Here is a 27,225-nt window from a genome sequence, read left to right as displayed (position 1 = left end):
CAGTTATTTCTAAGTCTATGTGAAATATAAGGGTATTGACTGACGTCTTTTTTTTTTCTTTTTTCTTTTTTTTTTTTTTTTGTAGAGACAGAGTCTCACTTTATGGCCCTCGGTAGAGTGCCATGGCATCACACAGCTCACAGCAACCTCCAACTCCTGGGCTTAAGTGATTCTCTTGCCTCAGCCTTCCGAGTAGCTGGGACTACAGGCGCCTGCCACAACGCCCAGCTATTTTTTGGTTGCAGTTTGGCTGGGGCCGGGTTTGAACCTGCCACCCTCGGTATATGGGGCTGGCGCCTTACCGACTGAGCCACAGGCGCCGCCCCCTGACGTCTGTTTTTTATAAACTGAGAATTTCAACTTCAAAGATTTGTATTCTGTACTAGTGTTTTGTAAACTGGGTCTGGAACCATAAAGGAGTATTGAAATCAATTTAATGGGTTTGACTAGCATTATAACAAATGAAGTAGGCTAGGAGCAGTGGCTCATGCCTGTAATCCCAGTTCTGTGGGAGGTTGAAAGGGTTAGGCCCAGGAGTTCCAGGCTGCCAGTGACCTATGATGATGCCACTGCACTCCAGCTCAGACAACAGAGCAAGACCCTGTCTCAAAAGAACAACAACAAAAAATAAATAAAAATTAACTAGACCAGAGGAGAAAAAAGTCATTTTGTATTACAATGTAATACAGTGTTAAGTATTTGATGAAACTTTTGCATAAATGTGTCTGTGTATGCACACATAAATGTATTTTATTGGGGTACAATGTAAAAATATTTCTTAATGTGAGATACAGTTTAGCAAGCTACAGCTATATTCCTATTTGCTTTGGAGGTAATTCAAGTGTCTCAGTTCCTTGTATTTCTCTGTTTTTGAGAGAGACAGAATAAGAGGCTTAAAAGTTCAGATGCAAGAATGAAGGAGCAACTTTCTTTGAATCTTTAGTAATTAACCAATAAAGTTGAGATGGAATTTTACTTACTCAGTATTTCTGGGTAGTGAAGGCTGAATTTACTCAGTGAAGTTTTTGAAAGCTGTTATAACCAGAGAAAGATACACATGTATATCAGTTGCATTTACTGAAAATGTTGTATACGGTTACATAATGCTTATTATTAAGCTATCTGAGAGGACATTTTTGTCTGATTCAAAACTGGAAGGATTTATTTTAAGTAAAGTCAGCTATTCTGGCATTGCTTAGGAAAACCATTTGTTTTTTACCAAAAATGTAAAACCAAAAGTAAACAGTAGGTCTTAACTTAATGTCTTTTTTTTCTTTCGTTTCTTTTAAAGGTTTGGACCCCATGGAATCCCTGTGACAGTATTTCCCAAAAGGGAATATAACGGTAAACCTGAAGCGATGCAGCTCCAAAGTAATACATTCCAAGAACGGACAGAAGTCAAGCGTGAAGTGAATGGTGCTGTTCCTGATGACCCTTCTCCTGTCCCGCCTCCCGAGCTGAACTTGGCTGAAAGCCTGTGGACTTCCAAACCACCACCTCTCTTCCATGAAGGAGCACCTTATCCCCCCCCTTTGTTTATCAGGGACACATATAACCAGTCAATACCTCAGCCACCTCCTCGGAAAATTAAGCGACCCAAACGAAAAATGTACAGGGAAGAACCCACTTCAATAATGAATGCTATTAAACTACGACCCAGGCAAGTCTTGTGTGATAAATGTAAAAACAGTGTTGTTGCTGAAAAAAGGGAAATTAGAAAAGGTAGTAGTGCAAGTGACTCTTCTAAATATGAAGATAAAAAACGGAGAAATGAAAGTGTAACTACTGTGAACAAAAAACTGAAAACTGACCAGAAAGTGGATGGGAAAAACCAAAATGAAAGCCAGAAAAGAAATGCTGTGGTTAAGGTTTCAAATATTGCTCACAGCAGAGGCAGAGTAGTGAAAGTTTCTGCTCAGGCAAATACATCAAAAACTCAATTAAGCACTAAAAAAGTGCTCCAGAGTAAGAACATGGATCATGCAAAAGCTCGGGAGGTGTTAAAAATTGCCAAAGAAAAGGCACAGAAGAAGCAAAGTGAAACCTCTACTTCCAAAAATGCACATTCAAAAGTCCACTTCACACGTCGATATCAGAATCCTAGCTCAGGTTCCCTTCCACCTCGGGTTCGTTTAAAACCACAAAGGTACAGGAATGAAGAAAATGACTCTTCTCTGAAGACAGGACTTGAGAAAATGCGGAGTGGCAAGATGGCGCCCAAACCCCAGTCTCGTTGCACCTCTACCCGCTCAGCAGGTGAGGCCCCTTCAGAAAATCAGAGTCCCTCAAAAGGCCCTGAAGAGGCCAGCAGTGAGGTTCAGGACACAAATGAAGTGCATGTGCCTGGTGAGCAGGATGAAGCACAGACATTGGGCAAAAAGGGCAGCAAAAGCAATATCTCTGTTTATATGACCCTAAATCAAAAGAAATCTGACTCTTCCAGTGCTTCAGTGTGTAGCATTGATAGCACAGATGATTTGAAATCTTCCAACTCTGAGTGTAGCTCTTCTGAAAGCTTTGATTTTCCTCCAGGCAGTATGCATGCACCTTCCACCTCCTCCACTTCCTCCTCTTCAAAGGAAGAGAAAAGGCTCAGTAATTCCTTGAAAATGAAAGTCTTTTCCAAAAACGTCTCTAAATGCGTCACACCAGATGGCAGGACCATATGTGTGGGAGACATTGTTTGGGCCAAGATATATGGCTTCCCTTGGTGGCCAGCCCGTATTCTTACTATAACTGTAAGCCGGAAAGATAATGGCCTTTTAGTCCGACAGGAGGCCCGTATTTCGTGGTTTGGGTCTCCAACAACATCTTTCCTTGCTCTTTCGCAACTCTCCCCCTTTTTAGAAAACTTCCAGTCACGTTTTAATAAGAAGAGAAAGGGCCTGTATCGCAAGGCTATCACAGAGGCAGCTAAGGCTGCCAAGCAGCTGACCCCTGAAGTACGGGCTTTGTTGACACAGTTTGAAACGTGAACATGGACAGTAAGGTAGGCAAGACTATTGGAAGTCGCCACAGATTTTTTTAGTTAGGAATAATTTCTACGAAGTAGCTTGGCCTAATTGGAGAGAGAAGTTGCACTCAATTGGCTGGTTTTTTAATAATTACCTTATAGCCATTTTTAGACTGAGAAACTTAATCTGAACATGCAATCAAATTTTGTCTTAAGGAAGTGAGATTTTAGTAGTATTTTTCAGTTTTGAAGTGTAAAATGATCCCAAGGCATAGGAGCCATAGCCTCAACTGAAATTGGATTTTTGTAGGGACTGTTAATTGCCATTTGTATCTAATACTCTATGTATACATACATGCAAGTGTGTATATAAGTATGTGTATATACATACACACACATATATATATATGAATTATTGCCTGTCACTATGTGACACCGGTTGCATATTTAGGCTTGCAGTAAGGGCTGGTGAATTGGGAGAATAGTGTGGATATTTAATGACTACTTGTTTTTTAATTAATGAACACTTAGCTTTTCTGTGCACATAATGGTGTAAAAGTTTGATGGTTAGGTGTTTGATAAACAGATGCTTGCTATTCAGTTACAGAATGGGGAATAGCCCGGTATTTGGTACTAAAACTGTCAAGACTGGATAGATTTGAATCATCATTCTCTTTTTGTCCAGAGGGGATCTAACAAAAACTTTCAAGCTTGTGGTTTGGGAGTTTAGATAGGTTTGATTTTTTTTTTTTTTTTTGGATATGTAAATAGTTGATTGCTAAATTTGGTCAGATTTCTCCTGACTGGCTGTTCCTAAATTCTTAGGATATGTCCCAGTAAATTACACTTTGTGAATTAATTGTCATATGTGTAATTGTTGCATTTTGGATGTACCTGATTTGATAATTAAAAAAAAAAATTTCCATTTAAGGTATCTGTTTGCAGGTCAGAAAATGAGAAAATGTAATTGTGTTATGTTCTGAAATGTAAAAAACCCAAAAAAGCTGTAAATAAAATCGACTAAATCCAAATTATTTGTGTGTGTTTCTCAAAAAGCTTTGAAAAATTTCAAGATTGTAGAAAATTATTCTTTGTAATAGTATTTAGAGGAAGTGAAAAATCAAACTTTGCCATCACCCTATCAGGGAATATATTATATGAGAATAGGTAAACTTCAAATACTAAGAGATGAATCAACATATTCTTAAAATGAGGTTTTGTACTATAGAGGTCTGATGTGATTCTAGATTTGATACCTTCCTCTTGCCAGTTTCTCATAAATTTATGGGTTTTAATATAGTTTTTAAATTTTTAGCTATAGTATTTTATCACATGGTTCATTTTTTTACATTTGGGTAATTACATCTGGTCTCTTCTGCTTAATCTTCTGCCTCATGTATCACTGCTTTTGGGGCTAGTAACTTGGCTTATTATTTTTCCACGTGGTCCAACTGTCCCTAAGATTTGATTTCTTATTTTCCATTTTGAGTCTTGTATTGTTAGTGAAAAATATCTGATTGCTTGTGAAGGCAAGTTTATTCTAAGATTTTTAAAGTTGCTTTCATATTTTTTGTGTCTAACTTGATACTCTGGAAACTTACAAAATTTAAGGAGCAACGTTTTGTGGATTTCTAAATTCAATTTGAAATATCTTAGTTGCTATAGAATTAATGATGAAAAGATTAATGGAGACTGAAAATCAATAGTCTTGTCAGCTTTCTTAAGGTTGTAGACTTTGATTAATTACCAGTTATGCAAAAGCAAGTAGAATTTCTTTTGGGGAACTCAGTCAATGCTTTTTGATTACAATAAACACACAATTTTAAAAAGATGTTTTACTTGAATAGAACATATTCTTTCCTGCAAACAGAAACAATTATGTACTACTTAAAAAAATTCTTTGATTATAGCAGGTTAAAAGAGGAACATAATGTGATTGAGTGAGGGGTTACAAGAAAATATCCTAAGCTTTTTTTCAAGTCTTTGTTTTTGATTGATGAACTTGTTGATTCAGGTATTTTTGAAAGTTTGAAATCTAAAGTTCAGAAAGATTTAAATAAAAGTCATCTAAAGAATGTAATTCTGAGACTTTGTGTAATGACGAATTTTATCTTAACAGTGATTTTGAAAGTGGATATTGCTAATATAATCAGGTGATTTGGTAAATATGCTCTTGTGGCATAAAACAATTTTGGTTTATTTCAGAAGCCATGGGGAAAAAGAAAAATAAGAAAAATCATGATTCTTAAGTACAAAAGAAACATAATTTTGTAGAACATACCTTTGAAAAAAAGTTGAAGCATAAGCACAAATTTGCATAGTCTAATTAATCGTGCCAATGATCCCTCCATTTTAAACCAGCAATCTGGAATATTTCACCACAAGTTTTAATAGGGAAACGAGTTTCAAAGAATCTGTAATGGCCGGGTGTGGTGGCTCATGCTTGTAATCTCAGCACTCTGGGAGGCTGAGATGGGCTCACTGCCTGAGCAAGAGCCAGACCCCATCTCTAAAAGTAGCTGGGCAATGTGGCGGGTGTCTGTGGTCCCAGTTACTTGGGAGGTTGAGACAAGAGAATTGCTTGAGCCCAAGAGTTTGAGGTTGCTGTGAGCTGTGACATCAGAGCACTCTACTGAGGGTGACAGGGAGACTGTCTCAAAAAAAAAATTATCTCTAATCTTAAATATATATTATAAACACTAATAGCTGTATATAAAACTATGTCTTATTCAAATAGAGGTTTCTGTTAGCTAGATATTTGTCCAGTGTCTATTGCAGATGGAGATAAAAATTGAATTGGGTAATTGTAGCCACTTTCACAGTTCTCTTTGAAATGGTAAAAACCGGCACTTATACTTGGTATGGAGATAGCCCAAGTGGAGATAGTCTATTTTTTTCCCCTTATAGAAGGAGAAAACTTCAGTGATTTAAGAGAAGTGGCTGAAACCAAGGATTAGCAAAGGGAAAAATCAAATGAAGTAATAGCTGTAAAAGCTAAGAATGTCTTCTAGAAGCTCTCAGAAACAAAAAGCATTAATTTTCCCTTTGCGTTTTCTAGAATGTAAAGCTGACTAATCATTTGGAAGGGGCATCTATTGACCCCTAATTTACAGTGTGGATTCAGACCTAAAAATTATCAGTGTGATACAGGGAAGCTAGGATTCACTAATCTGAAGCCCATTTGCATGACTGACTGGATGATGTTTTCCTAAATGGTATGAAGTAGAATAGACAGGCAAAGAACATGGAACTCATACTAAAATGAATGTATACATGTTCATTAGTGAATCTGAGTATCTAAATTACAAAATACTGAGTTTTACCCTATTTAACTGGTTATGTTGAAGGAAAGGTACCATGTAAAGACTGAGAATATAGAATAACTGAATTGGTAGTAATTTAAGAAATCTATAATTTGGATCTAAAATTAGATTTTCCCTTGTAAGTTGTGAGTGTTCTGTGGTTTGTGCTGCATGGGTTCACTTTTTATTTTGCAGTTTTTGGCCGGGGCTGGGTTTGAACCCACCACCTCCGGCATATGGGGCTGGTGCCCTACTCCTTTGAGCCACAGGCGCCACCCTGCATTTGTACACATTTGATGGTACTTAACAGCAGCAAAGAGTGGGCAAATGTCTGGAAAAGTTGGCAGTTTTGATCAGAGATTTGTGCCTAGTGATGGCCTCCACTAAGGAATTTGCTGGAGAGAATAAAGACTCACTTTCTGAGTTGGGGCAAATTTAGTTTTTGCTTTGGGATTGTACTAATATTAGTTACTAAAACAATCTCTGATAGAAATGACTAGTATAGCAGAATTCAGAAATAGAACAGGAGGCTGGTGCCATGCCAATTTCCAAGAGAAAACAGCTAAGCTGCATTAATTACTTTGATTTAGTTAATAGGCTCTGTATATTCTATATTTTATTTACAAGGTTTGTTTACAATATATACTAAGAGTATATTCCTTCATTCAACAAAGTGAATGGAATGTAAAAATGAAGGCATTAGCAAATAATATGCTCTGTTGTGCTATTTTGAATAAAGGAATAGGAAGTAGTATGTATAACATCATAGTGAGGTAGATGATCTATTTTTAGTTTTTGAGGGTGTCTTGGGCATTCGTATCTTTACCATGGATAATTGACACGAAAATGAGAAGAGAAAGGACTCTGTTTAATCTTCTTTAAGAGACTTACCATTTCTAGACCCAAACAGGATTCTTCCCCCCTTTACCTTCCTTGTGGCACTAATTAGAAATGATTTTCTCCTTATGTTAATAGAGAGCTGTGATGTTTTTGTGTGTGGTATTTTAAAAAAGTGTGGTTAGAGAAATGATTTACCATCTTAATCATTCTTATAATAATTGTACATTGAGCAGCATTAAATACATTCATGTTGTGCAACCATCAACACCTTCTATCTGTAATTTATTTATTTATTTATTTTTGAGACAGAGTCTCACTTTGTTTCCTCAGCTAGAGTGCCATGGTGTCAGCCTAGCTCACAGCAGTCTCAAACTCCTGGGCACAAGTAATCCTCTTCCCTCAGCCTCCTGAGTAGCTGGGACTACAGGCTCCCACCACAACACCCAGCTAGTTTTTCTATCTTTTTAGTAGAGATGGGGTGGGGTCTTGGCTCTTGCTCAGGCCAGTCTTGAACTCCTGAGCTCAAGCAGTTCTCTTGCCTTGGCCTCCAGGGTGCTAGGATTACAGGTATGAGCCACTGCAGTTGGCCCCTTATTTTTTTATTTTTATTTTTATTTTTGCAGTTTTTGGCTGGGGCTAGGCTTGAACCTGCCACCTCCAGCATATGGGGCAGCTCCCTACTCCTTTGAACCACAGGCGCCACCCTGAACATTTTTATTTTTTATTTATTTTTTTTGAGACAGAGTCTTACTTTGTTGCCCTCGGTAGAGTGCTGTGGCGTTGTAGCTCACAGCAATCTCAGTGATTCTCTTCCCTCAGCCTCCCAAGTAGCTGGGACTACAGGCGCCTGCCACAATACCTGGCTATTTATTTTTTGTAGAGACAAATCACTCTATCGTCCTTGGTAGAGTGCTGTGGTGTCACACAGCTCGCAGCAACCTCCAACCCCTGGGCTTAGGCCATTCTCTTGCCTCAGCCTCCCGAGCAGCTGGGACTACAGGTGCCCGCCACAATGCCCGGCTATTTTTTGGTTGCAGTTTGGCTGGGGCTGGGTTTGAACCCGCCACCCTCGGCATATGGGGCTGGCGCCCTACTCACTGAGCCACAGGCGCCGCCCCTAAGATTCCTTTCTAATCAACCTACAGTCTTGTACAAGGAAATCTTGCTTATAATGCTAATGGTGCCCTCATTTTTAAGAATTACTTAAAAGTTACCAACTATCTCATGGTAAAATTTTTTCTTCAAAAATTTTTTTTTTTTTTGAGACAGAACCTCAAGCTGTCACCCTGGGTAGAGTGCTATGGCATCACAGGTCACAGCAACCTCCAACTCCTGGGCTCAAGAAATTCTCCTGCCTCCACCTCCCAAGTAGCTGGGACTACAGGTGCCTGCCACAATGCCCAGCTATTTTTTGGTTGCAGCCATCATTGTTGTTTGGCGGGCCCAGGCTGGATTCGAACCCACCAGCTCCGGTGTATGTGACTGGTGCCTTAGCTGCTTGAGCCACAGGTGCCAAGCCAAAATTTTTAAGTGAATTAGTGTGAATGCATTTACCTGTTAGTAGTACTCTTAATAGTAGGTTTTAGGCTGGGTGCAGCGGCTCACGCTTCTAATCCTAACACTCTGGGAGGCCGGGTACATTGCCAGAGTTTAGGATTTGGAGACTACCAGCCTGAGCAAGACTGAGACCCCATCTCTAAAAATAGCTAAGCATTGTGGTGGGTGCCTGTAGTCCCAGCTACTTGGGAGCCTGAGGTGAGAGGATGACTTGGGCCCAAGAGTTTGAGGTTGCCGTGAGCTATGACACCACGGCATTTTACCGAGGGTGACAGAGTGAGCCTCTGTCTCAAAAAAAAAAAAAAAGAAAAAAAAATGGGTTTTAGTTAAAACCATCACCTTTCAGTGATGTAATGAACACTTTCTTGACAATTCTGAATATGGAAATAATTAAAATTATTTTGGTAATGGAATTAAACTAGTTTCCAAATGTCACACTTTATGCCATATTTTCATAATGTATGTATTATTCTTTGTGAATTATCCACTTTTCCCACCTTTGCTGTCAATTCAGTTGATAGAAAATAAATACACCTTGACATAACATGGATAAGGCTAATGAAATTTTAAGATCATCTTCTTGTTTTTTTTTCTTTGAGACAGAGCCTCAAGCTGTCTCCCTAGGTAGAGTGCTGTGGCATCACAGCTCACAGCAACCTCCAACTCCTGGGCTCAAGTGATTCTCCTGCCTTCACCTCCCAAGTAGCTGGGACTGTAGGTGCCTGCCACAACGCCCGACTATTTTTGGTTGCAGCTGTCATTGTTTGGTGGGCCAGGCTGGATTTGAACCTGCCAGCTCAGGTGTATGTGGCTGGCGCCTTAGCTGCTTGAGCCACAGGCTCTGAGCATCTTCTTTTTTTTTTTCCTTTTTTTTGAGACAGAGTCTCACTATGTTGCCCTCCGTAGAGTACTATGGCATCACAGCTCACAGCAACCTCAAACTCTTGGGCTTAAGCGATTCTCTTGCCTCAGCCTCCCAAGTAGCTGAGACTACGGCGCCTGCCACAACGCCCGACTATTTTTCGTTGTAGTTGTCATTGTTGTTTAGCTGGCCCAGGTAGGGTTTGAACGTGCCATCCTCAGTGAATGTAGCTGATGCTATAATCACTGTGCTACGGGTGCTGAGCCAGATCATCTTCTTTATAAGGATTTTGGTTGGAAATACTAAATTTTTATACTATGCCTTTAAGTCCATCTTGGGGTGGATTTACTGCCTTTAATTCTCTGAAAAAAGTAATAACCTTGAATTTTTCTTAAAATATCCTATATTATTTTGAGACAAGGATTGATTGGAAGTAAAGAAAATGAGACGCTACTGACTCAAAGTTTAATCATGATTTATCAAGATACTGAATTTCTTTTTTCGGGGGTGGGGAGTCTCACTCTGACACCCTCTGTGGCGTTATAGCTCACAGCAACCTCAAACTATCAAACTATTGGGCTTTAGCTGTTCTTTTTTTTTAAGAGACAGAGTCTTACTTTGTTGCCCTTGATAGAGTGCTGTGGCGTCACAGCTCACAGCATCCTCCAGCTCTTGGGCTTAGGCAATTCTCTTGCCTCAGCCTTCTGAGTAGCTGGGACTATAGGTACCTGCCACAAGGCCAGGCTATTTTTTGTTGCAGTTTGACCAGGGGCGGGTTTAAACTCGCCACTCTTGGTATATGGGGCTGGTGCCCTACTTATTGAGCCGCCGGTGCCGCCCTTGAGCTGTTTGTTCTCTTGCCTCAGCCTTCCAAGTAGCTAGGACTACAGGTGTCTGGCACTATGCCTAATTTTCCTATTTTTAGTGGAGATGGGGTATCGCTGTTGCTCAGAGCTGATCTCCAACTTCTGAGCTCCAGCAATCCACCCGCCTTGGCCTCCCGGAGTGCTAGGATTACAGGCATGACCCACCTCACTAGCCTCAAAGTCTCATCTTTCAGTTGAATAACTTAGATGGATGTAGTTCAATGTTAACTAACTTGATAGGCCTTCTTTTGTTGAATAAAACTTTGTAAAACAATTTCATATAGATTTGATGTTAAAAATAGAGTAATCATAAAAGTCTAACTAAATATTTTTTTCAAATTCCTGATATTTTTGTAAGGTCTTATTAAAAAAAGGTTGAAAACACAGTAATTATTTAAGTTTGGAATTTTCTTTGTATTATAAGAATGTGAGTTACCTCCTTATAATACCTTATACTGGGTCTTGATCAAAAACCACGTTTAGGTGGCACCCGTAGCTCAGTGGGTAGGGCGTCAGCCACATACACTGAGGCTGGTGAGTTCGAATCCAGCCCAGGCCAGCTAAAAAACAACAATGACAACTGCAACAACAACCACAAAATAAGCTGGGCGTTGTGGCAGGCGCCTGTAATCCCAGCTACTTGGGAGGCTGAGGCAAGAGAATCGCTTAAGCCCAAGAGTTGGAGGTTGCTTGAGCTGTGACGGCATGGCACTCTACCCAGGGCGAAAGCTTGAGACTGTCTCAAAAAAGAATGTTTAAAACTTGATTTAATTTTTGTTTTATCTCTTCAAGGTGTCAGTATCTAGAAAGAAAAGCATTTATTTCATGGCTGAAATGTTAGACTGTTAAAAGCACACTTCATTCTTTTTTTTCATGAATGAAAAAACCTTGTAATTATTATGCAGATCAGGTTTTGGCAAGGGCTTCTTATTTTTTTTACTATTTAAGATAATTCAGTAACGTTCAGTGTCGCTCACTTAGATTCACTTAAAACCTACTAAAATAGGGTGGCGCTTGTGGCTCAGTGAGTAGGGCGCCGGCCCCATATACCGAAGGTGGCGGGTTCAAACCCAGCCCTGGCAGAACCGCAACAAAAAAATAGCCGGGCGTTGTGGCGGGCACCTGTAGTCCCAGCTGCTCGGGAGGCTGAGGAGGGAGAATTGCGGAAGCCCAAGAGCTGGAGGTTGCTGTGAGTCCTATGACGTCATGGCACTCTACCGAGGGCGGTAAAGTGAGACTCTATCTCTACAAAAAAAAAAAAACACTACTAAAATAGCCTAGGAGTATACATTTTTTTCTCAGGTGAAATACAGAATTTTTTTGTTGCCTGGGGAGAATGTCTTTGTAGAATATGTTCTTCAGTTGAGTGTAAAAGACAGGAATGGGTACTTACAAGAATATAACTTGCTAGAGATGCAGGTGAGTTGGGAGCAGTTATTAACAGTTTTGTGCCAGTAATGCTCAATAGCAGGCTTTTATTGAACAATGACTTGTTCTTTTTTACTTTTTATGCACATGGTTGAAAGTACAAGCTCTTGAGCCAGATTTCCTAACTTCAAAGCCTGATTTGGATCTGCCGCTCATTAGCTGTGTAATACTAGGCAGTTTACCTCAATTTCATCATATGTGAAATGGGGAAAATAATAGAATCTCTTTGTGAGATAATTGTGAGAATTTACATGAATATTGAAGCAATAATAAAGTGTCTTGCACAGAACCTGTATAAATAATTGCTGTCATTACAATCACTACCACCACTTCATGTGTGTGGCATAGGAATTTCAGTCTGGTAGCTTTTGATAATGTCTTTCTATACATACACTCAGTATAAATAGAAAAATGTCATAGAAGTGTTATTCTTACCTGAAAATTTTAGTAATCACAGTATGGGGCTGGGCACCGTGGGTTACGGCTGTAATCCTAGCACTCTGGGAGGCTGAAGTGGTTGGATTGTTTGCGCTCAGGAGTATCAGACCACCCTGAGCAAAAGTGAGACCCATCTTTACTAAAAAATAGACAAATTAGCCAGGCGTGGTGGTGCACGTCTATAGTCCTGGCTACTCAGGAGGCTGAAGCAAGAGGATCCAGTCCAGAAGTTTGTAGATGCTGTGAGCTTTGATGCCACAATGTTCTAGCCTGGGGCAACAGAGTGAGCCTCTGTCCCAAGAAAGAAAATATAATGATAGTGCTATCCACACAAAACATGTGTCTGCAAGGAGCATGAACTCACCAAGTTTAATAGGCATTTGTGGAGGCTAACTGGGTTATGGGGATTGTGGTGAAGGGAGACCTGTATTAACTTCAGCTCTTGCTCCATTCATGTATATAATACGTGAGTTCCAGGGATCTAGTGCCCACTTCCCATTTCTATTCTCACTTATGCCAAGCACAGGGCCTGGCATGAGTAGAAATGTTGTCTTCTCATGAATGTATGAGAAAGAGTAATTTTGGTTTTGACGTAGGGACTAAAGACTAGTGGCCATCTCAAATGTCCAGGTCCTTTCCATGGGGAATCAATGGTGGGGCTCAATGTACTGGATGTCTTGTTAGGAGAGCTTTACAAAGGCATTAGAACCACAGAGCTACACTTGTCAGAATTTAGGTTAATTAGCTGATTTGTACAGAAGCTGTGTTCTCCTGGTTCCCTGGCATTTTATTCTAATATTTTGCCCAACTGTGAAAAAGTGGAGAAAATTTGAACATTCTTTTATTGCTACTGTTATGACTGAGTAGGAGATTGTTTCCCCTTTCTAGGAGGGAAATGCCACACATTCCAAAGGACTTGGTCTGTTATGTGTCATGGCCATATTTTCCAGAGGATAGTCATTTTTACCCATGGCTCATTTTTGAGATGCTGTTGATCACAAACCTATGATCTCCCCTCACGGTTTAGTTTTTAGCAAGGAATCTGGCTGGGAGTGGCACTTATCTTGGTGTGAGTTCTGATTTGGTGGAAGAACCATGTGCAGTTTGTCTAAAACTCTAGGAAAATAAGTGGTTAGAAAAATAGCACTAGGGCTAGAAAACCAGAATGTCTATTGTAAAACAAGGTTCTACTTAAGGTTTTCCTGCTTGTTCATGTTACATCATACCTTATTGTATTAAGAAAGTTTATATTGAGTGTTCAGTGAGAAAATAGGTACATATCTGTATGATCTTAATTTTTTAGATTTTAATTCTGGGCTTTGCTGAAAGAGCATGACCTCCACTTCTATTATGCACTCTAAGAGGGAGAAAATGAGTGTTTACCTACTCTGTTGTGATTTCACCTTTAGATCTCTGCTACCTCCCGGGAATAGTTGCCATTGCTGCACTTAAATTTTCTCTTCAAGAATAAATAAGTGATTTCTAATGAAATCACCACCTTTTCATGGGGAAATCCCTCTATTTACTGCATCACAGTTGGAGCTGCCTGGCTTTTTCTAATGGAAAAGAAAATTTCTAAAGAAAAACCTTGAGACCCTAAAAGTATTGAAAGGTAGCTGGTCTTTACCATTAGATCAAATGCTGTGGACTGGCATTTTACGTGGCATTTCAGGGGGTTGCAGGTTGCAGAATTACACAGGGAAAGATGAGATCATTTTTTGGTGCATCTTCTTGACTTTCCTTGCCTAAAATTGAAAAGAGATTGTTCAGAATGATTGATGAAACAATAGAACTTTTACTTATGGAGGGAAAGTTTCAAAGGTAAATTCTTTAGTGCATTCACATTCTTTTTGTCTGATTATTATTGGGTTATGGTTAATATTTTTGAGTTTTTCTGGGAATAAAAGTATAAATACCTCATTATTAAATCTCATTTTCAACAATCATTTTCCTCTGAGTTAAAATTCAGAAGTATGTTTCTAGATTAGGTATATATAAAATTCCTCCTTTTCAATATTAAAAAAAGCCTTTTTAAACATTTTCATTATATGATACTGCTTCTGATTTACCTTTGCATTTTAGTAAATAATTATTCTATCATGAGGACTGAATGTTTTCTAACTTAATGATCCCAAAGTTAACTACAATGATGTGATAGATGAATTGTTTTTTGTTTGTACATAGTTTAGGAAAGTAAACAAGCAAACGTATTTAAAAATAAGGTTTAAAATAGTAATCCTTCTTTTGAAATTATTCTTAGCATTTGCAGTCTCTGTTCTGAAAGCTTATCATGTTAAAACTATTATTTCAACCAGGTTTTATTACCCCACACAGTAAGTTTAGGTCCTGAATGATATGCAAGGGTGGTCATTGGGATTAAAGGAGAAAGGGCTTCAGGCAGTTTTTGGTCATTCTGCAAAGCAGGGTTATTGACCTCATTAATGATGTAATGTGGATAGGGACGACAAGTTCAGCACCACTAAAGATCATGACTTCTCCAACACTAGGCGAGTATTAGATTAGTTCATTTTTTTTTGTCTGGAACATTCCAGGTGAGTTAGCATTTCCCCTTTCATTTGTGAATTTACTTGGAGGGCAGCATCTTGGTGTGCCCAGTGGCATTTTGCTACTTATTTGACTTGGGTCGGAGAGTGCCCTCTCCTGGCCAAGGCTGGTGTGTTTACACAGCTTTCAAGTCTGTTTTCCTTTAGTATCAAAGCTTTGCATTGTGCAAAGCCAGCAAATTAGAATAAATTCATTACAGAAATTAAGCTGAATTCTGGTTTAATTTTTAATTTTTTTTTTGTAAAATGGATTTAAAAAGAACTCAAATGACTGCTCTATTTTTGTTAACTTGGTTTTTTCTACCATAGGTCTCAACAAATGGCAGCTATTACATCAGACAGTGACGAGTCCTGCTGCTCCCTTACAGTGTCTGACAGACCACTGTGGATTCAGACTGGGAGCATTGAAGTTAACACTGAAACGGGCAGGTCTGTCTGTTTTAAGCCCTGCCACAAAATGAAGAGGGCATAATGTCATCACTTGATCATTCCTGAAGTAGATTAGGCTAGACTTAAAAGAATTCATTAGTTCTAGTTCTTTTTCTTTGGTTTTCATTGACCTTGGTAGCTGGGTGTGCCTCATGTAGGTGATAGGTTTTAAAAAGTGAAAGTAACTTTCAGTTGGTATTACCTGCCATGCCAAAAAGGTAGAGCTTCGTGAGCTTTCATGAATTGAGAACAGTTTTTCGTAGGGTAGTGGAAGTTTGATGTTACATTGCAGAATTATGTCAAATAGTAACTGAGCCTCTTTGGAGAGTCAAATACTGAATTTCTTATCTTTTTACTATCCCAGCCTTTCTTTGTAACTTTTTTTTTTTTTTGTAAGACAGGGTCTCATTCTGTTGCCATGGCATCAGCCTGGCTCACGATAACCTCAAACTCCTGGGCCTAAGCAATCCTGCCTCACTTACCTTGGTAGCTGGGACTATAGACACCAGCCACAACACCTGGCTAATATTTCTATTTTTTAGTAGAGATGGGGTCTTGCTCTTGCTCAGTCTGGTTTCAAACTCCAGAGCTCAAGGGATCCTTCCACCTCTGCCTCCCAGAGGGCTAAGATTACAGATGTGAGCCATCATGCCTGGCCTTTGTCACTTTTATATTCATTACTTTAACTTCTTAAACAGTCAGTGCTTCTTAGTGTATATATAAAAATTATATAAATGAATATATATATTCTTAGTGAATTAATTTCAAAATCATTGTCATTTACAAAGGCAAGTCAAAACTTCTGAGTGTGGTATAGATAATGCTGAAATGTAGTTGTAATCTGTTTCTTTAAGTGACTAATACCTAAAAGTCTTATTTTGGGGATTTTTTTGGTATGTGCTACTTTTAAACTTACCATCTTTTATTGCTACTTTAAATTATTTAATCCTCTGGTGTTTGTGCAGTTAGCGAAGAGCAGTATAGTTGCAAACAAGCTGTGATTTATAAGTTGGGCCAGTGCAACAAAAAAATAGCCAGGTGTTATGGCGGGCGCCTGTGGTCCCAGCTACTTGGGAGGCTGAGGCAGGAGAATCACCTGGGCCCTGGAGTTGGAGGTTGCTGTGAGCTGTGTGACGCCATGGCACTCTACCAAGGGCGATAAGGTGAGACTCTGTCTCTACAAAAAAAAAAAAAAAAAAAAGACCAGCAATATAAGTTGGGCCAGCATGGCAAATTTTGGATCAAATAATGGGGCTAGGATTTTGGACACTTAATCTGTATAGGGGTGGTAGCTACTGTTAAGGCTGCTCTTATTCTCTTGTGGGAGTAATGTTTTATTTTATTTTACTTTATTTTATTTGCATCCCTCATGGGATAGTAAGATCTGCTGGAATCCTTGACTTTCTTGCCCTTGAGTTCAACTGAACTTGAATAGGCCTCACCAAAGTAGAAGCCAAGTATTGAGAAGAGTCTTAAATAAAAGGAAATGGAATGTACATGGGATTGGCTATTTACCTTTTTTTCTCTTTCAGTATATGAAATGGAAACATTTGCTTCCAAAGTTTTGTGAGAGTCTAAATCTATTAGTATTATAATCATATTAGTAAAGTATCTTAGTTTTAGAAAGTAAAAACTTTTTAGATCCTTGTCAAATTTTAAAATTTTAGAATTCTGTTCCTTCAGAAGGAACAGAGAACTACATTCATCTTTGTTCTTGATGTGTATAGTATTTATGACTGGAAGTCATTTTTCACTTCTTGAGAAGAAACGTAGACTACCTTGTGAAATTTTATTTATTTATTTATTTTTTTAGAGACAGAGTCTTACATTGTTGCCCTCGGTAAAGTGCTGTGGTGTCATAGCTCACAGCAACCTCCAGCTCTTGGGCTTAGGCGATTCTCTTGTCTCAGCCTCCTGAGTAGCTGGGACTACAGGCACCCGCCACAACCCTCAGCTACTGAAATTTATTTTATAGGATTGGATCCAGTGAGTGAGTGAAGCTTTGCAACACTGGGAAGTCAACATTAAATTAAGAGTTATGTCAAATCTTGGGAAAGATACCTACTTTGAGATGTTTGGATGTTAAATGTTGGAAAGGATGGGGTGATTTTTCTCTTTTCCTTTTTGCATTCTGTGTTTACTTTGTTTGGTTTAAAAATGCATGTGACAAAAAAAAAAATGCATGTGATGGACTCGGCCCCTGTAGCTCAAGCAGCTAGGGCGCCAGCCACATATGCTGGAGTTGGCGGGTTTGAATCCAGGCCACGCCCTCCCAAACAACAATGACAACTACAACCAAAAAATAGCCAGGTGTTGTGGTGGGCGCCTATAGTCCCAGCTACTTGGGAGGCTGAGGCAAGAGAATCACTTAAGCCCAAGAGTTGGAGGTTGCTGTGAGCTGTGGCGCCACGGCACTGTACCCAGGGTGACAGCTTTAGACTCTGTCTCAAAAAAAAAAAAAAAAAAAAAAATGCATGTGAACAAAAATTTCATCTTTCTTTCCATGGATCACTTTTTTTTTTTTTTTTTTTTTTTTCAGTTTATCCCCAGTTTATAAAGTATCCACGGATTGCTTCTTTTGGAATTTTTTTATTTGTACCTAGGCTCCCAGGTGTGAGAGGCATAAGCATGGATTGTAGATGGTTTCATTTGGATTCCTATTATTTTGTGGTATTAGAGAGAGGTTGCTCATGTTGGATATTCTGGTCATGCTACTTGGCAGTAATTTTTATAAGCCTTGTCCTTTATGAATATGATGCTTGGAGTCTTGGTTTTTGTTGGAGGTGTGGTGAAGTGTGCCTCTGCTGAGAATGAGGTTGCTGGTGTAACAGGACACTGTGGTCAGTCTAACCAGGGTTACGTAAGTCATCTTCTAGTATCAAAGTATGCTCTTGATGCCTCCTGACATGCTTTGTCTACCTCTGGAAGTTACTCTTCACTCCCCTCTTTTTTTGCTTTTTGCAAATATATAGACAATGTGATCTGCCGCTGATTTGTATATAGACTGGTTCTGTGTCTAAATTTGCTTCCGAAGACTGTCGGCCGGCCTGTGCTAGAGGAAGGCTGCTGGTGCTTCATAGCAGTCCACAGCAGCTAAGGTAACTCTCAAGAGTTTAGTATTGTTACCTCTGACACGGCATCATAAGGAACAAAGTTAAAGTTCCCCTGTTATTAAGCAAATACTCATAAGCAAGTAGTTTTTTAAAAAACACTCAAGCACAGATTGACTGTGTGACAGTCATCTTACTTGTGTTGGAATCTTGCCTGATGTTCTTCAGAAATAACACGTATGCTTCTACTGGTTTACAGTGGCAGTTAAGTTTTCTCAGAAAAAACATTGGTTAAGTTTATCTGGTTTAAAAGAAAAAATCGGATGTGATCTCACAATCTATGTAGGGCTTAGTTTAAACAATGAGGACTTCATTTTTCTTCTGTAATTACTTGTGCTTAACTACATTTTCTTCCTTTTCTTTACTATATTTCAGCACAAAGACATTAGCAGGCTGCTGGTTTCATGGACTCGTACCACAATGACACAGAAAGCACCAGAGCATCAGGACTGAATGAAATTGGAGATTTTTAAAGCTGCACTAAGAAGTAAATGTTAAGGCAGTGGTTAAACCAATAGTCTCTAAGGGGCACTTGCACACTGTGCTATATTAAACCGAAGAAAAGGTATTAGGAACTGTTTTATAAGAAATAAACTATTGCAATAAATTATGCATGAGATGAGGAGGAAAGTGATGTGAAATACACATAAAAGAACTCACTTGGGAATTTTATGTATGAAGAATCACTGATAATACCTTATTTTGAATGTGAAGTTCTCATCAGTACAGTTTGGACAGGCCTAAAAGGGATGATGCAGAAATGTTGAATTATTTTTAATACTTTGTACTTTCTCCAAGGTTTATGTTAATCAGTTCAGAGATCAGCAAAGGTGTTTTTCTAAAAAGATTCTCCTGTGAAACAGTAGTAGTCATATATGCCAAGGCCAATGGCTTTTTCAGGGTGCCAGTAGAAACAACAGAAAAGAGTATCTAACATCTGCTGGAAGGATGGCAAAGTGCCCCACTCAACCCTCCCCATCAAAATTTGGATCGTCTTTAAGAAAGCAGGGCTGTATTATCTTGAATATATGTTTGCTTGTTAGAACATATTAAGATGTATTTATTTGCCACTAGTATTTAACATTTTGTGCACATTTTCATAACTACATTCTTTAAAATTTTGACTCAAAGTGGATAGGCTAGTGTTGATCTTGGAGTGAAAGCATACACTCTAAGAGCTAGTTCTTAATTCTGCTGAGCTGGAAAGGCTTTTTATTATTGTCTCTATCCTTACTGATTTCATCTAGTTCAGAAAGGGTGACAACATCTAAATTTTGTTGTGGTCGTTTCTCCACGAGGAGAGCCCCTCCCCTTCTCTCTAAATGTAAGAAATTCTCACAGGTGTCAAGTAGGACTTGGGCCTGCGGGAGAAGTGGCAGGAACAGATCCAAAAAGACAGTGTCAAATTTCATGCATAGAGCATGAATTCTTATTAATAAAGATTATAATTTTTTCCCTTGTCTTTGGTAAATACATACTACAGAAAACCTTAATGTTTCTTTTTTAATGAATGGAGAAAACCAGATGGACCTGTTAATAATACATTTTTTAAGGCATTTTATATTTGATGGTGCTGTACTTTTAATAATAATAAAATTCAAGTTTTTTAGTGGCAATACTGATTTATTTTTTAAACTAGAAAGATAATCCATACTTATTACAAAAAAGGAAAAAAAATGCCAAAAAATAAAAACCCATAAAAATCACTTGAAGCAACATAACAGATAACTGAATACTTGGCTCAAGTATTTGAACTTTCCATAATGTTACCGTATAGGCTTGGAATTTCCTCATAACCCCATGCTCAGGATTAACAAAAGGTTCTGGGTGGGAGTTTTAAAACATTCAGTGTACCCGACTGATTTGATAACTCAAAAAGAAAAGGCAGGCAGGCTTGTGTCTAATGAGCTTAATGCAAATTCTAATTACACTGCAAGTAATTAAAAGTTTTGATTGCATTCTAAAATTATCTTTTTGGAAAGTTCCTTATCATGAAGTGATTACATACATTGACAAATCAGAAAAAATCAGCTCAGGAACTATAGCAGCAGGAAGTTCTGAAGATGACATGTACTACAAGGACGCCCTACTCTATAAGGTCCTGGCGTTGTGGCTTGGGTCTGTCTTGTTCTTTCAGACATAAACACCAGCAGTACCTTTCAGGCTCACTTCAAGAACCAGATAATTCCCAAGCCATGGTGGAACTACACATGGATTGTATAATCAAGATTATTATTATTTTTTTTTTTTTGTAGAGACAGAGTCTCACTGTACCGCCCTTGGTAGAGTGCCGTGGCGTCACACGGCTCACAGCAACCTCTAACTCTTGGGCTTACGCGAGTCTCTTGCCTCAGCCTCCCGAGCAGCTGGGACTACAGGCGCCTGCCACAATGCCCGGCTATTTTTTTTTGTTGTTGTTGCAGTTTGGCCGGGGCTGGGTCCGAACCCGCTACCCTCGGCATATGGGGCCGGCGCCCTACTCACTGAGCCACAGGTGGCGCCCCCTATAATCAAGATTGTTAATTAAGCTTTAGAATTCTTTGTGTACGGTGATGGAAATGTACAAGAAGTAATATAAAGCAAACGATTTGGGAGAGATCAGGTTTTAAGTATCTAAATACTTTGTTTCCTCATGACAGAGTCTCACAGGTGTTTTTTTACAAACCAGATTTTCATTTTTAAAGAAACGAAACTTGGTGGTATTTAAAATCTAGACCTACCATGTTGCTATCTCACTTTCATTGCTTTAGTTGCTTAATATTTAAGCTTTGCTTCGTGCTACCTTTTGTCTGTATTTCAAATCTTCATAAGCCTATTTTCTTTTGTAGATTTGAATGATAAAAATTGTTTCTCATCTTAAGTATGCTCAGAGTTTTAAATGTTAAAGAATGTTGTGTAACATTTATCCAATAAAGTCTTTGATTTTTCTAAAATTTAGTTATTTAAAAACTGTTTACTTTTTAGGAGTTTTTAAAGAATATGTATTTTTTAACTATTAAAATTCAAACACTAGTTGTACTTTAGGGAGCTTGTTTTGAATGGCAGTGCTATCTAATAACCACTTGTAGGGTTCTAATCACTAGGAGATTTTATGGATTTCTTCATGACCAAGGATAGAGGAAGGGTCAGTTGTTTAACTATGACCCTGTGTGTAAACATAACTCCTACCTTTCAGAGTTGTGGATAATTAAACATCTATTGATGGTTTTGTTTTAACTTTAAGGAGCCTTGCCCTTATGGATAAATGGTTGCTTTTTTAAAAAAGCCCACTATGATTTTCAATATGAGGTCAAATGTTTGACTTGAGAACCAGAAACACGTGGTCATCAGGAAAAAATTAGCCATTTAAAACCTACCAGGCAGTTGAGATTTTTCAGAACTGACCCAGAAATATAGGTCAGTGTACTTAATTTTCCATTTTAGCAAGCAATCCTTTAGTAGAAGGCTGCCTGTTATTCCAGAGTGTACATGGAGTCAGTCTTTAATCTGAAACATTCTCCCATTTCACTTATCTAAATGAGTGTAAAAAAGGAGGCCACAGGAATCTGGCTCTGTTGATATCTTTTTCTCTCAAGTTTCTCACAAATGAAAATGGAACTAGAGAGAACCAGGGAAGGTTAACTATGTGCTCATTCTCCGGGAAGGCCTACTTGAGACACATACTATTTTTGATCACATTGTATACATATATTAGTATATTCACAGACACAATTTCTATGAGATAAAGGGAATGAGTAACAAAATATAGATGCAACTTAAAATCTTATTAATGCTGGAGTTTAGATAAGGGAAGCGAAAGTTCATTTTTCCTTTTTCAAGTACAGATTCTTTTCTCAATGCTTTGAATAAAGCATACTTTGTTTTTCAAGCATTTTTTTTTTTTTCCAGTAATGAGTGTTCTGCCAACTCTTTGCTTATTCAGAATGAAATTTCATGTCTTAAACAACTCCTTTGCTGGGGTGAGGAAGAATATGATTCATGAATAATGTGCCAGAGGAAAAAAAGAGCTGACAGTGGTGAGGTCATTGTCTTATAAATTGAATACTTCTAGGATTAGCCCTTTTCATTTTTTTCCTTGTGAGGAAAGTTTATAGAGCAGCCTTCTAATGTAAAGGAGGGAAGATGAGTTGGTGATGTTGAAAGGAAGATGTTTTTGTACTGCCTTAGTCTTAAGAGGTAGGAGATGTGGGTTCTAATCTTAGTTCTTTCAGTGACCTTCCTGATGGCAAAATCACACAGTACTTTCACTGGCAAAATGGGAGTGGGAATTCAGCAAGTCGCTCACCAAGCTCTTCAGTTCCTACTCAGCCAAGGCCAAAAAAACACTTGGAAGACATCAGGAATTTTTTTGGTTGTTGTTAATTGAAGTATTCTATAACCCATTGTTTTTGAGTTCTAAGCTCAGTGCCTGAATCTTCTGGATCTTGAGTAGACAGTTTAAAACTTGTGTGATCTTCTAAATAAAATAAATGATAACATCGGTGTGAAGTCCCTTGAGGTAAATGGGAAGCTTGACCCATGGCACCAGAAAACGACAGCCTGGGCCTTCAGTAAGACACAAGCAGCCTGACAGAAGACAGTGATGGATATGATCCCTCATATTATAAATGCAGCTTCTTTAACACCTGTAGAAAACGAGGCAGGCCAGACAAGCTTCTGCAGCACAAGCTGAAACTATAATCCCCAGCCTGTGATGCTAACTCTGCTAATGGCAGACTCCAATCCGACTATCACACTGCCCTAGGAAACTATCAGACCTTTTCTCCCAGTTTAAGTTAGGGAGGCAAAGCTGCAGATAGTGTATTGTTTGGGGTCAAACCATGCTTATAAAACAGCCTTGTGTACTTTAAATTAAGCATCATGCATAGCCTACCAAAGCCTGTATCCTTCTACATTTAATTACTCTTCTCCCCACTTCATTTCTTTGCTTCCCATCCCTGGTTTCCCTAAAGACTTGTAGTTAGTTTGAAGAGTTTCAGGTTTGTGAACTTGACTTTAAATTGAAAGCACCGACTGGAAGCTGTGTGCCCATGTGCTTAGGTGGCATGTGGTGGCTGCCAGTTTGAGTCCAGGTGGGATATCTTATGTGGACATGAGTCTGACAATGGAAGCCACAGAGGGATAATAAGATTTCAGTATCTTCAGATCCGTCTCTTCACATTTGGAACTAAGGGTTTTCAAAAAAGCCTTTGGGTTGGTTCCCTTCATATCTGTCATGATGACAAAGGGCCAGCGAGCCCCAGTAGCAGTTCCTGTGTTGGTAGGCTGTATTTTTCTGTAAGCTGGGATTAGCAGCTGGGACTGACAGGAATGAAGACTGATGCTGGTTGCTGTCACAGATTGCTTCCTTGGTGCTGTGCCTTAGCAAAGGGGAAAATGCTTCCTCTTGAGTGAAAGGAAAAAGGTGGGGAGTGGTATTTCTAGTTCTGGCTGATAGAACTTAACTTTTGTATGATGGAGATAATGAAATGTACTTAAAGCAGCTATTAACTTGCATAGTTGCCTCAACAGCCCTCTTTGACATTCTGTCATAACTAGAAGTACATTTCATTATTTTTTTAAATTATAGAAATATTTGTAAAGGGACTGCATGCCTGTAGCTCAGTGGTTAGGGCACCAGCCACATGCTCTGGGGCTGGTGTGTTCGAACCTGGCCTGCTAAAAAAACAAACAAAAAATAGCCAGGCGTTGTGGCCTGTAGTCCCAGCTACTAGGGAGGCTGAGGCAAGAGAATCTCTTGAGCCCAAGAGTTTGAAGTTGCTGTGAGTGATGATGACAAGCAATTGAATCTCTTTTTTATTTTATTTTTTTTATTAAATCATAGCTGTGTACATTGATATGATCATGGGGCATCATACACTAGTTTCACAGAGCGTTTGACACACTTTCATCACAATCGTTGACATAGCCTTCCTGGCATTTTCTCAGTTATTGTGCTAAAATATTTACGTTCCACATTTACTAAGTTTCACATACACCCTTGTAAGGTGTATGCGCACCGCTGGTGTAATCCCATCAATCCCCCTCCCTTTACCTCCTCCCCCTCCCTCCCCTCCTTTCCCCCCTCCCCCTATTCTTAGGTTGTAACTGGGTTATAGCTTTCATGTGAAAGCCCTAAATTAGTTTCATAGTAGGGCTGAATACATTGGATACTTTTTCTTCCATTCTTGAGATACTTTACTAAGAAGGATATGTTCCAGCTCCATCCATGTAAACATGAGAGAGGTAAAGTCTCCATCTTTCTTTAAGGCTGCATAATATTCATGGTGTACATATACCACAATTTAATCCATTCGTGGATCGATGGGCACTTGGGCTTTTTCCATGACTTAGCAATTATGAATTGGGCTGCAATAAACATTCTGGTACAAATATCTTTGTTATGATGTGATTTTTGGTCTTCTGGGTATATGCCCAGTAGGGGAATTGCAGATTGAATGGCAGCTCTATTTTTAGATCTCTAAGTGTTCTCCATATATCTTTCCAGAAGGAATGTATTAATTTGCATTCCCACCAGCAGTGCAAAAGTGTTCCCTTTTCTCCACATCCACGCCAACATCTCTGGTTTTGAGATTTTGTGATATAGGCTAGTCTCACTGGAGTTAGATGATATCTCAAAGTAGTTTTGATTTGCATTTCTCTGATGATTAAAGATGATGAGCATTTTTTCATATGTCTGAAGGCCGTGCGCTTGTCTTCTTCAGAGAAGTTTCTCTTCAAATCCCTTGCCCAGACACAATTGAACCTCTTGCCTCAGCCTCCTGAGTAGCTGGAACTACAGGCCTACCACACCTGACTATTTTTTCTATATTTAGTAGAGACGGGGTATCATTCTTGTCAGGCTGGTCTTGAACTCCTGAACTCCAGGGATCCACCTTCCTTGGCCTCTCAGAGTGGTAGGATTACAGGTGTGAGCCACTGTGCCGGTCCATACTTCCCTTTGTAAAGGAAATCTGGGTGATGGAAGGATTTGGCAGGTTACTATTGAGTATAGAGGTGGAAAAGATTCGTAGTTGAAATGACTCCAGGGAGATTTGATTTGGGCTTTCTGGGTGTGCACACTGGAGTACAATATACAGAGACAGGATTAGTGGCAGAGTTCAGTGCCTTAAGTAAGGGGAAAGAGGATTAGGATAGGGAGAGAAAAGAGTAAAGAGAGGAAGTGATCACAGAAAGCAACAGAAAGGAAAAATACAGCCTGATTGGCAGCGACCATGGTGCTGCAGGCTTGTGAGGTTGCATCTGGTGGTGGTGGTGGTGGTGGTGGTGGTGGGGGCAGTACATTGGAGTGGCAGCAGCCCCAGCCTTTCCTCTTAAACCAAGGGCAAGTTTAAGAGAGCAGAAAGCAGAGGAAATGGACAAGGGCTTGTCAGGATATTTGCTGTTCTATGCACAGGATTTGCATTGTGTTTATTGGGGGTTATTGCACTCTTCCTGTTAAAGATCTTTGTCAAGGAGATTAAAGCAGCTATTAACCTGCATAGTTGCCTCAACAGCCCTCTTTGACATTCTGTCATAGCCTTCCCCTTGACATCCCAAAGTTTGAAGAATGGGTGGTAAAAGACAGGACCAGTAGGCCTGCTTAGCTCTTGGGATCAGACAGCCCTCCCTTGTTAAAAAACAAAAAACAACACTTCTTCTAATTAGTTTTTTTTTTTTTTTGGTAGAGACAGAGTCTCACTTTATGGCCCTCAGTAGAGTGCCGTGGCATCACACAGCTCACAGTAACCTCCAACTCCTGGGCCTAAGCGATTCTCTTGCCTCAGCCTCCCGAGTAGCTGGGACTACAGGCGCCTGCCACAACGCCCAGCTATTTTTTGTTTGCAGTTCAGCGGGGGCCGGGCTTGAACCCGCCACCCTCGGCATATGGGGCCAGCGCCTTTCCGACTGAGCCACAGGCGCCACCCTCTTCTAATTAGTTTTACATCTAACACCTACTGCTACTGCTAGCTCCCCATCCCACTACGCATTCAGGCAATAAAATGCCTCTAGAAAGTACCTGTGTGTGGTCTTCCTGAATCAGCTTAGAGTCTAGCTTGAAAGCTGAGTGAAATGTGACTTACCAGTCACATTGGAGGCCAGCTCAGAGATTCAAGGAGCACCAGAAATAATCACTAAGCCCAGCAACATTTCCTGAAGTCTTCCCCTACTTTCAACTACACGAAGTGTTGTAGAACTATTGATGTCTCTTACCATTTATGGATTAAACACACTTTCACATCTTGACTATACTGGAACAACTTTGATGGGCCAGTGTGTGAGGTTGTGTCATTTTGCTGAAGGTCAGTGTAGACCCAGTGCCGAAATGTTCCTATGATCATTAAGGAAGTGGGCTCAGCCACTCCCCAGCCTCCACATCTGGACACGGTGTTATGTTCTCTACTCCTTATAAGCAATTACTTGTAAAGTGAGAAGATGTGGCATTTTGAAAGGAATGGGGCAAGCCTGGAGTAAAGTGAACTAATCCTCAGTGCATTCCATGTAGGAAAACCACCACAGGAGTCTAAATTAGTAATAGGTACAATTTCTTGGGTAAACGTTTTGCAGAGGCTCCAGCTAATGGAAAAGCTACTCTTGTGAATATACAGAAAACATAAGACTTGATGGCAATGTGCTCTGGAGGAGGTGAGATGGAGAAACTAAAGGACAAGATGGGGATTTCTTGAAGTTGCAGGACAAGTCCTTGCAAATATCCAAGATGCAAAAAATAAAAACCAGAAGACAAGCACAGCTTAATGTTCAGCTTCTGCATGGTTGTGTAAAATTGCCCAGATTGGCTTAAAGTGACTGTCTTTACAGAATGTCTTTTTGGGCTTCATGGGTGCAATCACAGGATTCTGTTGAGAAGCCCTAGCTGAGACCACTGTATTTCCTAC

The 27,225-nt window shown here is 39.4% G+C and overlaps 1 protein-coding gene across 7 annotated transcripts in view; it reads left to right on the top strand.

Annotated features, from left to right (window-relative positions):
• PWWP2A (PWWP domain containing 2A) overlaps positions 1–27,225 on the top strand; it is a 75,690-nt gene that overhangs the window by 31,142 nt on the left and 17,323 nt on the right. For 2 of the 7 annotated variants that reach the window (XM_053566170.1, XM_053566171.1), the window contains exon 2: positions 1,292–2,256. In XM_053566170.1, coding sequence (XP_053422145.1) covers positions 1,292–2,256 — 965 coding nt within the window. Of the gene's footprint in view, positions 1–1,291; positions 4,285–15,119; positions 15,240–18,724; positions 21,277–27,225 lie in introns of those variants that run through there. The other 5 variants (XM_053566168.1, XM_053566169.1, XM_053566173.1 and 2 more) reach the window with 4 other exon arrangements.

This window comes from Nycticebus coucang, chromosome 17 (genome assembly GCF_027406575.1).
Source record: "Nycticebus coucang isolate mNycCou1 chromosome 17, mNycCou1.pri, whole genome shotgun sequence".
Lineage (NCBI taxonomy): Eukaryota > Metazoa > Chordata > Mammalia > Primates > Lorisidae > Nycticebus > Nycticebus coucang.
The sequence above is the reverse complement of the archived record's forward strand: the minus strand, read 5'-3'. Positions and strand labels throughout refer to the sequence as shown.